Source organism: Lepidochelys kempii, chromosome 2 (genome assembly GCF_965140265.1).
Source record: "Lepidochelys kempii isolate rLepKem1 chromosome 2, rLepKem1.hap2, whole genome shotgun sequence".
In the NCBI taxonomy this organism is placed as follows: Eukaryota; Metazoa; Chordata; order Testudines; family Cheloniidae; genus Lepidochelys; species Lepidochelys kempii.
In genome coordinates, this window is record NC_133257.1 from 49,628,344 (window position 1) to 49,642,393 (window position 14,050).

The following is a 14,050-nucleotide window of genomic DNA, read 5'->3' on the forward strand; positions in this document are numbered from 1 at the left end:
AAGTAGTTGGAGGTTTTTTGCTTTGATTTGGGGCCAGAGCAGAGACAAGGGAATTGTCTTTTTCTGTAGGCTGACAATCACTATCAGAGAATAGGTATTCTATTCCAGCACAGCAAAATTTTACAGCAAAGTTTTCTTTGTTTATTTCTAAACCAATTTCTAAATTGGGTGTAAAGTTAGTTAAAAACAGAGAGGTTAGGATGACAAAATCCACGGCTCGACAAAAGCTGGAATTAGCCAGATTTCAGGCTGAGGAAAAACAAAGGGAACATGAAAGACAGATAGAACTCATGTGGCTGAAGAAGGAGGAGAAGGAAAAAGAGAGGAAGCATGTGGAGGAGGAGAGGGAAGAAGAGAGGAAGCATGCACTGGAGATGGAGAAGGTAAAGGCTCAGCAGAATATACCAACAAACCCTAGCAATCCTTCTCCAGGTACCACTTCCCATCCCAGAAAGTTCCCCACCTACAAGGCAGGCGATGATACTGAGGCCTTCTTAGAAAACTTCGAAAGGGTCTGCCTTGGGTACAACATGTCTACTGACCAATACATGGTAGAGCTGAGGCCGCAGCTCAGTGGACCCTTAGCTGAGGTGGCAGCTGAAATGCCTAAAGAACACATGAACAAGTATGAACTGTTTAAATCCAAGGCGAGAGTCAGAATGGGGATAACACCCGAGCAGTCTCGTCGGAGGTTCAGAGCCCTAAAGTGGAAACCAGACATGTCATTTACCCGACATGCCTACCACATTGTGAAACATTGGGATGCCTGGATATCAGGAGCAAGTGTTGAATCTCCAGTAAATTTGCCCTTCCTAATGCAAACGGAACAATTCTTAGAGGGGGTTCCTGAGGAAATAGAAAGATACATCCTAGATGGGAAGCCCAAAACTGTAATCAAGGCAGGAGAGACTGGAGCCAGATGGGTGGAGGTGGCAGAGAAGAAGAAAACTGGTCGCAGTTGGAGCGGAGACCAGAAGGGACAACCCCAGAACACACCCTATTACCGGGGGCCACCCAAAGCCCTACCTACCTCCCAAAGAACCCTCCAGACACCTTATCGTCCCACCACCCCGTTCTCCAGCAACCCACCTCGCCCCAGTGACCCGTCAGCTGGACGATGTTTTAAATGTAACGAGCTGGGGCATGTAAAGGCCAACTGCCCCAAGAACCCCAACAGATTACAGTTCATTGCACCGGGATCACACCAGAGGTCTGCAGGCCCAGATACCTCCCAGATACCCTTGGAGCAGAAGGAAACTCTGAGTGTGGGCAGGAAAAAGGGACACCAGAGCACAAGTGTCAGCTATCCATGCTTCCTTAGTGAACCCCAATTTAATCAACTCAGAGATCTAAGTGACGACTCAACCCTTCAAGTCCAACTCTTTCAATTTGCCTATAGCCAAGTTGCCTGTCCAGTACCAGGGCTGGTCAGGAACGTGGACTTTTGCAGTCTATGATGATTATCCCATCCCCATTCTGTTGGGGGAAGACGTGGCCAGTCATGTGAAGCAGGCCAAGAGGGTAGGAATGGTCACCCATAGCCAGGCTATACAAGCCGTGAGGCCTAGCTCTGTTCCGGAAAATTCGATCAGGACCCAGTCAGAGGTGATGGATCCAGACCCCAGGCCAATGTCTGCAACAGCAGTAGTGGATCCAGTCCCAGAGACCCAGATGGAACCAGTCCCAGAACCGGAACCAGCGGAACAACCAGCACCAGACCATTTGCCAGCACTGAATCCAGTACTTGCAAACTCAACACCAGAGGGCCCCACCGAACCTGAACCAGCAGCAGCAGATAACCCTACACAAGAGGCTCAGCCGGAGCCTGAATCCCAACATAGTGCACCAGCGGAAAGCGGTTCACAGTCAACGGAAACAGCCCCATCCCCTACATCGCTTCCAGAGGGACCAAGCATAGGTCCACAATCCAATGAGGAACTGATGTCTCCAGCAACAAGGGAACAGTTCCAGACCGAACAGGAAGCAGATGAAAGCCTCCAGAGAGCTTGGACGGCGGCACGGAGCAACCCACCGCTTCTCAGCTCTTCTAATTGATCCAGGTTTGTTGTAGAAAGAGGACTTTTATACAAGGAAACTCTTTCTGGTGGACACCAGGAAGACTGGCATCCTCAGAGACAGTTGGTAGTTCCAACTAAATACCGGGCCAAGCTCTTGAGCTTAGCCCATGATCACCCTAGTGGCCATGCTGGGGTGAACAGGACCAAAGACCGTTTGGGGGGGTCATTCCACTGGGAGGGAATGGGCAAGGATGTTTCTACCTATGTCCGGTCTTGTGAAGTATGCCAAAGAGTGGGAAAACCCCAAGACCAGGTCAAAGCCCCTCTCCAGCCACTCCCCATCATTGAAGTTCCATTTCAGCAAGGAGCTGTGGATATTCTGGGTCCTTTTCCGAAAAAGACAGCCAGAGGAAAGCAGTACATACTGACTTTCATGGATTTTGCCACCTGATGGCTGGAAGCAGTAGCTCTAAGCAACACCAGGGCTAAAAGTGTGTGCCAGGCACTAGCAGACATTTTTGCCAGGGTAGGTTGGCCCTCCGACATCCTCACGATGCAGGGACTAATTTCCTGGCAGGAACTATGGAAAGCCTTTGGGAAGCTCATGGGGTAAATCACTTGGTTGCCACTCCTTACCATCATCAAACAAATGGCATGGTGGAGAAGTTTAATGGAACTTTGGGGGCCAGGATAAGTAAATTCATAAATGAGCACTCCAATGATTGGGACCTAGTGTTGCAGCAGTTGCTCTTTGCCTACAGAGCTGTACCCCATCCCAGTTTAGGGTTTTCCCCATTTGAACTTGTATATGGCCGTGAGGTTAAGGGGCCATTACAGTTGGTGAAGCAGCAATGGGAGAGATTTACACCTTCTCCAGGAACTAACATTCTGGACTTTGTAACCAACCTACAAAACACCCTCCGAACCTCTTTAGCCCTTGCTAGAGAAAACTTACAGGATGCTCAAAAAGAGCAAAAAGCCTGGTATGATAAACATGCCAGAGAGCGTTCCGTCAAAGTAGGGGACCAGGTCATGGTCTTAAAGGCACTCCAGGCCCATAAAATGGAAGCATCGTGGGAAGGGCCATTCACGGTCCAGGAGTGCCTGGGAGCTGTTAATTATCTCATAGCATTCCCCACCTCCAACCGAAAGCCTAAGGTGTACCATATTAATTCTCTAAAGCCCTTTTATTCCAGAGAATTAAAGGGTTGTCAGTTTACAGCCCAGGGAGGAGACGGCGCTGAGTGGCCTGAAGGTGTCTACTACGAAGGGAAAAGTGCTGGTGGTGTGGAAGAGGTGAACCTCTCCATGACCCTTGGGCGTATGCAGCAACAGCAGATCCAGGAGCTGTGTACTAGCTACGCGCCAACGTTCTCAGCCACCCCAGGACTGACTGAACGGGCATACCACTCCATTGACACAGGTAATGCTCGCCCAATTAAAGTCCAACCTTACCGGGTGTCTCCTCAAGCTAAAACTGCTATAGAACGGGAGAGCCAGGATATGTTACAGATGGGTGTAATCTGCCCCTCTGGAAGTGCATGGGCATCTCCAGTGGTTCTAGTTCCCAAACCAGATGGGGAAATATGTTTTTGCATGGACTACCGTAAGCTAAATGCTGTAACTCGCCCAGACAACTATCCAATGCCACGCACAGATGAACTATTAGAGAAACTGGGATGGGCCCAGTTCATCTCTACCTTGGACTTAACCAAGGGGTACTGGCAGGTACCGCTAGATGAATCTGCCAAGGAAAGGTCAGCCTTCATCACACATCTCGGGCTGTATGAATTTAATGTACTCCCTTTCGGGCTGCGAAATGCACCCGTCACCTTCCAAAGACTAGTAGATGGTCTCCTAGCGGGATTAGGAGAATATGCAGTCGCCTACCTTGACGATGTGGCCATATTTTCGGATTCCTGGGCAGACCACCTGGAACATCTACAAAAAGTCGTCCAGCGCATATGGGAGGGAGGACTGATTGTTAAGGCTAAGAAGTGTGAAATAGGCCTAAACAGAGTGACTTAACTTGGACACCAGGTGGGTCAAGGAACTATCAGCCCCCTACAGGCCAAAGTGGATGCTATCCAAAAGTGGCCTGTCCCAAAGTCAAAGAAACAGGTTCAATCCTTCTTAGGCTTGGCCGGTTATTACAGACAATTTGTACCGCAATACAGCCAAATCGCCACCCCACTGTCAGACCTAACCAAAAAGAAACAGCCAAATGCTGTTCAGTGGATCAAAAAGTGTCAGAAGGCCTTTAACAAGCTTAAAGCAACATTCATGTCTGACCCTGTACTAAGGGCCCCAGACTTTGACAAACCGTTCCTAGTAACCACCGATGCGTCCGAGCGTGGTGTGGGAGCAGTTTTAATGCAGAAAGGACCTGATCAAGAATTCCACCCTGTAGTGTTTCTCAGCAAAAAACTGTCTGAGAGGGAAAGCAACTGGTCAGTCAGTGAAAAAGAATGTTACGCCATTGTCTACGCTCTGGAAAAGCTACGCCCATATGTTTGGGGACGGCGTTTCCACCTGCAAACCGACCATGCTGCACTGAAGTGGCTTCACGCCATCAAAGAAAATAACAAAAAACTTCTTTGGTGGAGTTTAGTTCTCCAAGATTTTGATTTCGACATCCTACACATCTCAGGAGCTTCTAACAAAGTGGCTGATGCACTCTCCCGTGAAAGTTTCCAAGAATCAACTGGTTAAAATCGTCCTTGAGATGTGGAAAATATTGTTAGTCTTTATGTACTTGGTAGTATGTTTAGAGATGCATATGTCTTATTAACGCTGTTTTTCCTAGAGCTCCAGGAAGAAATCCCAGCCAGTGTTTCACCCTAGCTGAGATTTGGGGGGCATGTCATAAATATAAAGGGAAGGGTAAACCCCTTTGAAATCCCTCCTGGCCAGGGGAAAGCTCCTCTCACCTGTAAAGGGTTAAGAAGCTAAAGGTAACCTCGCTGGCACCTGACCAAAATGACCAATGAGGAAACAAGATACTTTCAAAAGCTGGGAAGAGGGAGAGAAACAAAGGGTCTGTGTGTCTGTGGTATGCTGCTTTTGCCGGGGATAGACCAGGAATGGAGTCTTAGAACTTTTAGTAAGTAATCTAGCTAGGTATGTGTTAGATTATGATTTCTTTAAATGGCTGAGAAAAGAATTGTGCTGAATAGAATGACTATTTCTGTCTGTGTGTCTTTTTTGTAACTTAAGGTTTTGCCTAGAGGGATTCTCTATGTTTGAATCTAATTACCCTGTAAGGTATCTACCACCCTGATTTTACAGGGGTGATTCCTTTACTTCTATTTACTTCTATTTCTATTAAAAGTCTTCTTGTAAGAAAACTGGTAAAAGTAAGCTTAGGAGGTTTTCATGCAGGTCCCCACATCTGTACCCTAGAGTTCAGAGTGGAGGAGGAACCTTGACAAGGTATTTGCATGGCACTGTTGTAGCCGGTGTCACAAGATATTTACGTGCCAGGTGTGCCAAAGTTTCATATATCCCTTCATACTTCAACCACCATTCCAGAGGACATGTGTCCATGCTGATGATGGGTTCTGCTTGATAATGATCCAAAGCAGATCATTTTCATCATCTGAGTCAGATGCCATCAGCAGACAGTTGATTTTCTTTTTCGGTGGTTCGGGTTCTGTAGTTTTCTCATTGGAGTGTTGCTCTTTTAAGACTTCTGAAAGCATGCTCCACACCTCGTCCCTCTCAGATTTTGGAAGGCACTTCAGATTCTTAAATCTTGGGTCGAGTGCTGTAGCTATTTTTAGAAATCTCAAATTTGTAACTTTGTTGCGTTTTGTCAAATCGGCAGCGAAAGTGTTCTTAAAATGAACAACATGCTCTGGGTCATCATCCGAGACTGCTATAACATGAAATATATGGCAGAATGCAGGTAAAACAGAGCAGGAGACATACAATTCTCCCACAAGGAGTTCAGCCACAAATTTAATTAACACATTTTTTTAATGAGCATCATCAGCATGGAAGCATGTCCTCTGGAATGGTGGCCAAAGCATGAAGGGGCATACAAATGTTTAGCATATCTCACAAGTAAATACCTGCAATGCCGTCTACAAAAGTACGTTTGTTCTCACTGTCAGGTGACATTTTAAATAAGAAGTGGGCAGCATTATCTCCCATAAATATAAACAAATTTGTTTGTCTTAGTGATTGGCTGAACAAGAAGTAGGACTCAGTGGACTTGTAAGCTCTAAGTTTTACATGGTTTTTTTTTTTAGTGCAGTTATGTAACAAAAAAAATCAACATTTGTAAGTTGCACTTTCATGAGAAAGAGAATGCACTACAGTACTTGTATGAGGTGAATTGAAAAATACTATTTCTTTTATCATTTTTACAGTGCAAATATTTGTACTAAAAATAATATAAAGTGAGCACTGTACACTTGTGTTCTATGTTGTAACTGAAATCAATATATTTGAAAATGTAGAAAAACATCCAAAAAGATTTAATAAATTTAATTTGGTATCTATTGTTAACAGTGGGATTAAAGCTGGGATTAATCATGATTAATTTATTTTAGTTAGTCGTGTGAGTTAACTGCAATTAATCGACGGCCCTACAAATAAGCAAACTGAAAAAAATGCTTTGTTCAAGGAAATATTCAATAATTCATCAAAAAGTTCCCAATAAAATTATCTGTAACTCTTTTTCAGAACATATCACAATTCCATTTTCTGTTTACAAACATTTCATTCAAAATAATGTCTGCTGTGCCAGAATCTTCATATGATTACAGCTTCTGCATTTGTAATTTGGCAATGTGGCATATACTGCCTTGCGAATATATTGCACAATAGGGTAAAGTGTAACAATGTTACAGGAAGTTTACAGAAGTTTAGAAGTTTCAACAATCTGGAAGATATAGTAAATGGAAGGAAAAGAAACTGTTGCCTAAAGCAGTTCCTCATTCCTCTGTAATGTGGGAAGGCAGGATTCTCCTGCTCAGCTTTCTTTGTAAATCTTATTTTGTCCATGCTCACTTTCCTAACTATCCTAAACTTGGTAAAACATACAAACAACCTTTGATCTTACAGCACCTGCTAATGAAACTGGATTAGTTACAAAGAAGGGTTTGAGAATATTTACGAATACATCCTGACATCCTGTAAATGTCAAACAGCAAACAGAAAAATCAAAACAGTTCCATACTAATTTGGGTTTATCTTCTCACTTGCCTTTATAACAAAGGCTTCTCTTGCTAACCTTCTCCAAGTAGTGAGGCAGTATCTGAAATTAACAGATCAACCATAAGAGGCTTCTCTCGCTTGTGAAGGGCTTACACTTTTATTGTTTGAAAAAGAGCTTTCTGTAGATGCAACTTGCCTCTCTGCTATGCAAAGGAAGCATTCTGAAAACCCATATGAAGTCAGTAAATATAACAGAATGTTTTTTGGACAGGACAACCTCCGAGCCTCCATAGTTGTTTGCAAAAGGAGAGTCAATGGGTGTTAAAAAAAAATGGGACAATGACATTTCTTAGAGAGAAAAAGGATCCTTTGACATATAATTTCTTTGTTCTTTATTGATCAACTCTTGGCATGAGTTCAGAGCAAGAACATAAATCATGCAATACCTGTATTTAAACACAGATAAGAGATTTGAGTGGACCTTATTCATTTGAATGGACCTGCAATGAGACACAAAGGCTCCATCTATGCTGTGGAGAGCAGTGTTTGAAAAATGTGTTATAAAACAATTCAAACTGGGGGTTGGATACCGTATGGATGATACTATACCATGTGGGGAAAAATTAACAGAATGTGAACCTGGGCATTTTCTGAGAAACTGTGATTTAGAATTTCTTTAAGAAATCATCTCAATATTGCAACAAACTGAAAATCAGGAAAAAGTATTTCTTTTGGACTCAGAACTACAGGGTTGCTGTTCATATGCCATGATATAATCTCCAGTGCAACATACCCAGACTGTACTCCATTCAAGAGACAGGGAAAGAAAAAGTACAATTAAATATGAACAGAAACAAACCTGATTTATTTTCTGTGTCATCAAATTCTACACTGGTGGAGTGTCCATTGTTGAGGATGACTTTAGCAGAAGTTGGATCATAGTTGGGGCTAATAGGAGGTAGAGCAGGGTCATATTTGGTTTCTTCAGTTTTGATGTCAATGGGGGATTGACGGTCTCCATTAGCGACAGGGAAAACCTCTTTCCAGCGAGCAGGTCCTAAAATGTATTGGAAGGAAGTGGGGAATAAGGTGTTTTTAATTAAGTAAGTAAGTAAGTAATTTCACTGTGTTTGCTATTTTCATAGAAAAAAGCAACTGACAAATGAGAAAATGAATCACAAGAACTCACCTGGATTATTTTAATTAATTTTATTTATTTATTTTAAATTAAAAACAGAAAGATTCACCAAAGAATGGAATTCAATATATCATACGGCTGTCTTTGCCAGGTCATCAGACAGCTCTCCGCTCTCAACACAGATCCTTCTCCAGTCTAATTGATCAAACACAAATTAGAACATTAGTTTGGCACTTTTTGCCTCTTCCCAGGTTCTTCTAGCCAATAGGAATGCAGCAGGCACCTGTTCATTCAGTAAGCTCAGAGATACTTAACTCTTCATCTGAGCAACACCAATATTTAACAAGTTTTCCTTCCAATCCAGTATCCTGCCTCTAGCATACTGTGTGTCTCAACTAAATTTTCAGGCCTCCAAAGACCTTGCTTTAATCCAACAGTGTTTCATCTAGACCTCACTACATTATCTTTCCTCAAGGCCCCCCTCTTTAAGGGGTTCCTTCATGGTATCCCTGGAGGCAGAAGCTCTGACAGTGTGGGGATGCTGGGGTTTGTGCATAGACAAGTGAAGTACTTCCATTCTCATCCTGCAGGACCTCTCTTCAGCATTTGTTACCACTGATCAAATTCTCCTGTCCCACTAGCCGCAGGGGTGGATGGAGTTTCCTTGAAATGGCTCAAGTCATACTTCTGTGATCAGGGGCATTCTGGACAACTGTATCTCCATCTTCACAGCCCGCACCACTGGAGTTCCATAAGGATCAGTCCTTTTCCCCTTCTCCCCCCCACCTCCATTTTATTCAGTGAGGAGCCAATGGATGAGATGGCGAGGGTAAATAGGTGGAGGTGTCAACAATATACAGATGACACCTAACTCTATATCTCCTTTATGACAAATGGAAACAGCACCATCTCTCGGCATTCTCAGTGTTTAGCCAAAATCCGCATATGGAAGGAGTGCAAATGGCTAAAAATGGATCCAGGCAAGACTAAGGTGATGCTACTAGGAGGAGGAAATAATTTTGAAGAACTTGTTTCCTCTATGACCTCCTCCTCCTCCCATTATTAAGGGCATCTGCTTTCAAAATTGTTAAGTCCGTCTGTAGCTTGGGGTCCTTTAGGACTCCTCAGTGCTACCATAAACCCAAACAGAGGTTGAGGGGTAGCCAGGGGGACAGGCAGGGGGAACGCACACAAACAAATAAGGACCAGAAGTTTATATCCCATCCTGTCACTCTCAGAATTAGGGCACAGTAATCCAGTCATTTATAACCTTTTGATTATTACAATTTGTTATACATAGACTTAACAGAATTTCATGTTATATAATTTTGATGGATGGATGATCAATGTTTATTTTTAAGCTTTTTCCATTTTTATTTATTTAAATTTTCACTGTTGCATAAAACTATGGGGTTAGGAAGGGGTCAACATCACATGTAAAAATTTACAAAATAAACATCCTTACATCAAATAAATTCACAATTAGCATTTTTCTTACTGTGCCTATCTGTAAATTTTAATTATTATGGATGAATATATTTTTTCATCCGTTTGTGAGTGTGTGACATTTACTAACATTTAGCGATAAAAATATAATCCTTCCCAAACTAGTTACATATAGGAATAAAGACAACACACTGAACAAGCTCTAGCTGGTATAAAATGCATCAGCCCACCTATTTAATAACACAGGTTATGATATGCTCTCTGCACTGGTTGCCTATTGAATACAGAGTCCAGTATGAGATCTCTGTCCCAATCAAGATTGTCTTCAAGACTGGCCCTAGCTACTAGAAACACCCTCCTTCCTTCACTCTCAAAACCTGCCATGACAGCAACATTCCTTAAGACAACAAATGGTTTATCAATAGGGACAGATTCATGCATGCAGGAGACAGTATGTTCCCAGGAGCTGCGTCTGGACAGTGGAGTTTGTTCCTGCGTATAATAAAACTAACCATGGATCTCACAGCGTTCATAACTAAATGTCAAGCTCATCTTTTTGATTTGTCTTTTCTTTAATAATATCTTCACACATCCCAATAAAAAACAAACAAAACTATTTCTCTTACAGACTGGAAACAAATGCTGCTTTAAATGATTCTTCTAGCTCTTGTTGATCTGGTGGACTCAGATATGGGCATCTGACTTTTGATGTATTTAAACAAGTTCTACTGATTTGTCTCAATATCCTTGGCTGTCTGGTCTACATATTCCCTGGCTTTCCATATGAATAATAATAGTCACAGCAATAATTTGTGCTTCCTTTGTAAGACTGAATGGATTTCCATTTTATTTTGTTCATACAAAGTTAGAAAATAATGCCAAGCAAAATAGAGAATTTTGCTATAAATCTGTGATAATCAGGAAACAACAATACAAGAGATATACTAAACTGCGTGTAGGATTATCACTTTTAAGGAGACACAAAAGAGATATTCTTGGTATTGAGCAAAATGTATTGGTGACGAGTTAGCTATGTAAGGCCAGATTCTGATATTTTGTTTTTTGAGTAGCCCCATTAGTACTTAATATAAGTAAAAGTATCAGAATCTGGCTACATAGATTTCAGGGTATAAACTAAAAGCAGGAACAATATTAGAAGCAATGGTAAATCAGATGCTGAGTAGTGTCTCACTGTGCAAGTAGTCCCATTGAAATCAATGGGATTACTCAAGGAGTAAAGAAGTATGAGAATCTAGCCCATGGTAACTTGTGTTGGCACTGCCATTATCCTCCAATAAAAGTGCAATTGATTTGTCTTTTCAGTACTAGAAATGTACTAGTATCACAGTGTTTGCCCGCTATTGCACTGCTAAATGCATGCTGGGGATGCTATTAAATACTCTTGAAATGTCAGCTTCATTCACACCAGGCTTGCTTGTCTCCATCACTCAAACTAGTTGTGCCCTATCCTCATCCATTTTGGCTCCATCTTTCCCTAGCACATTCAGTGCTTTTCAACTAATGGCCTAAATCGGAGAGGTGTTGAGTACCTTTCACACTCATTGATTTTAAATGGAGTGCTTGGCACTCAGCACCTCACAGGCCCTAAAATAGCATCAATGTGTCAAGTCAGGGCTAGTCTACACTGGCAACACTAAAGCACTTTATCGTGCCTTGTGTGGTCGCGGCACAGCGACCCACCTCAACGAGGGGCGTAGCTCCCAGCGCTGAGGTACTGTTTAGACTGGCGCTTTACAGCACTGAAACTTGTTGCACTTAGGGGGGTGTTTTTTCACACCCCTGAGCAAGAAAGTTGCAATCCTGTTAATTGCCAGTGTAGACAAGCCCTCAGTGTGTCGCAGAAAGCTTACATAGAATCATAGAATCACAGAATCATAGAATATCAAGGTTGGAAGGGACCTCAGGAGGTCATCTAGTCCAACCCCCTGCTCAAAGCAGGACCAATCCCCAATTTTTGCCCCAGATCCCTAAATGGCCCCCTCAAGGACTGAATTCGCAACCCTGGGTTTAGCAGGCCAATGCTCAAACCACTGCATGAGTTTTAGGAAAGCAGGTCTCTTAGAAATCTCTTTCTCCTCTAATCACTTTCATAAAGAGAGTACAGCTCTCCTAAACAACAGAGGGAAAATGCACAGAATAGGTCTCAGAGAAGAGCAATTATTTGCATGTCAGAAAAAAGGCTGTCTGCACGCAGCATAGAGGTAGAGGCTTTCGGTCTGGGATGTGTCTGAGGGTAATTTTTACTCAATAAGATGGAAACTCAAAATCTATTAACTAAATAGCAGAATTTACAAAACACATCTTACTTGCTTGAAACGGCAGATCAAGAAGTCATCATAGCTTTTTACTTCAAACCCAACTGTTTTAAAAGTCATAAATTGACAGCCAAAAAAACGAACGTTACCAATCTAATGTTAACAATTTGTAACCATCACTAAATATTTTGTAATCGAATGCCTAAAACACAACAAAACCAGATTAATAATTTATTTTCAAATTCTTACTGACTACTTCATCCTTCAGTGGGAAAGAATTTTCTTGTGAATTATTGTAACAAAGACAATTTTAGCTTCTCTAGACTTGTGACAGAAAAAGTATGTGTAGGGAGGTCATATTACCTCTGTATTTGGCACTGTGCAATCACTTCTGGAAAACTGTGTCCAGTTCTGGTGTCCACAATTCAAGAACGATATTGATAAATTGGAGAGGGTTCAGAGAAGAGCCATGAAAATGTTTGAGAGATTGGAAAGCCATGTCCTGTAGTGACAGGAGCTCAATCTATTTAGCTTAACAAAGAGAAGGTTCAGAGGTGACTAGTTCACAATCTGTAGGTACTTTATGGGGAACAGAATTTTGATAATTGGCTCTTTAATCTAGCAGACAAATATAAAACAAAATCCAATAGCTGAAAGTTGAAGCTAGACAAATGCAGATTGGAAATAAGGCATAATTTTTTGGAACAACTCACCAAAGATTGTGGTGGACTCTCCATCACTGGCAATCAAGATTGGATGCTTGTCTAAAAGATAGGGTGTAGTTCAAAAAGTAATTATTTCAGGTAAATCCTACGGCCTGGACTATGTAGGAGGCCTGACTAGATGTCACAATGATCCCTTCAGGCTTCAGAATATATGAAAAGGCCTGATTCTGCAATTCTAGTTTGAAACTGTTTTGGTACATAAAATAAATGTAACATTACAAGTCATTAGCTAGTTGTGCACCCAAAAGTTTACTTTGGTTTAATAAAGAAATTGCAGAAATATGTAACAGAGATGAGCATCTGCTTTCCTACTTTTCATAAGTTAAGAGGGTCAGATTCACTTGTTTACTTCAGCTGCTTTGCACCACTCTAGTGACACAAAGCATCCATAAACTTTGGCTTTTCAGTAAATCTGGCCAGAAGGTCAAAATGTTTTAGTCTTTAACTTTTATTTATACAATTTTGTTAAAATATGGTTTACAATATACCAATATATTTAATCTGATACTGTTGCCACTCTGGGACCTCCGTTACATAACTGGTTATTATAGTTCACATAGCAAGCATAGATATTGTGTCTGATTGGCTAAAACGGAATCATTCTAATTGGTGGAATATATACATTATGGCCAAATTTAGTGCTGACCTACACTCTGTGCAACCCTATTTAAAATCAATGGGATTTAATGAATTGTTAATCACTGCTGAATTTGATCTGTGACCTATATGCCTCCATTGAGCCAGGAAAATGTTGTTTGCTTCCCCCATTCTAATGTTGAATGTACTTCCTTAAAGGAAAGTTGATACACACTTTCACAAAATGCCCACATGACTTGCCTAAGAAACTCAAAGCAATCTCTAACTGATATACTAATTTATTTTGTTACATTTCTGGTTATACTGAGAGAACTTTGCTCCAAAACCTGTTCTTTGGACACATGCCTTTTCTTTCTGGTGAAAGTTAGCAGGAAAATACTGTATCCTTTGCTGGTGGAGATTGTCTATACTTAAGGAAGGGCCAAATGTTGAGTGCTCTAAAGGAAAAATGTGTAATAGTGGCTCAAGAAACTATCACTTGACACTGACAGTCTAGCCAGATATTGCACAGTATCTAATTTTCCAGTTTTGGTTAAGATTATGGATAAGGTTGTAATGAGACAATTCTCAGAGTACACGAGGAGGACTCAGATCTCCTTGACTCTTGTCAATCTGTCTTCAGACCTTGTTACGGTAATGGGACTGCACTACTAGTATTGATCACTGATCTCTTACCAATGTAAAAAA

General features: G+C 41.7%; 1 protein-coding gene across 1 annotated transcript in view; it reads right to left on the reverse strand.

The window, feature by feature from the left end:
• LOC140906549 (carbonic anhydrase 13-like) overlaps nt 1–14,050 on the reverse strand; it is a 41,048-nt gene that overhangs the window by 21,711 nt on the left and 5,287 nt on the right. Inside the window, 2 exon segments of the mRNA XM_073330660.1 lie at nt 8,041–8,238; nt 12,755–12,805. Of these exon segments, the coding sequence (XP_073186761.1) occupies nt 8,041–8,238; nt 12,755–12,805 (249 nt within the window).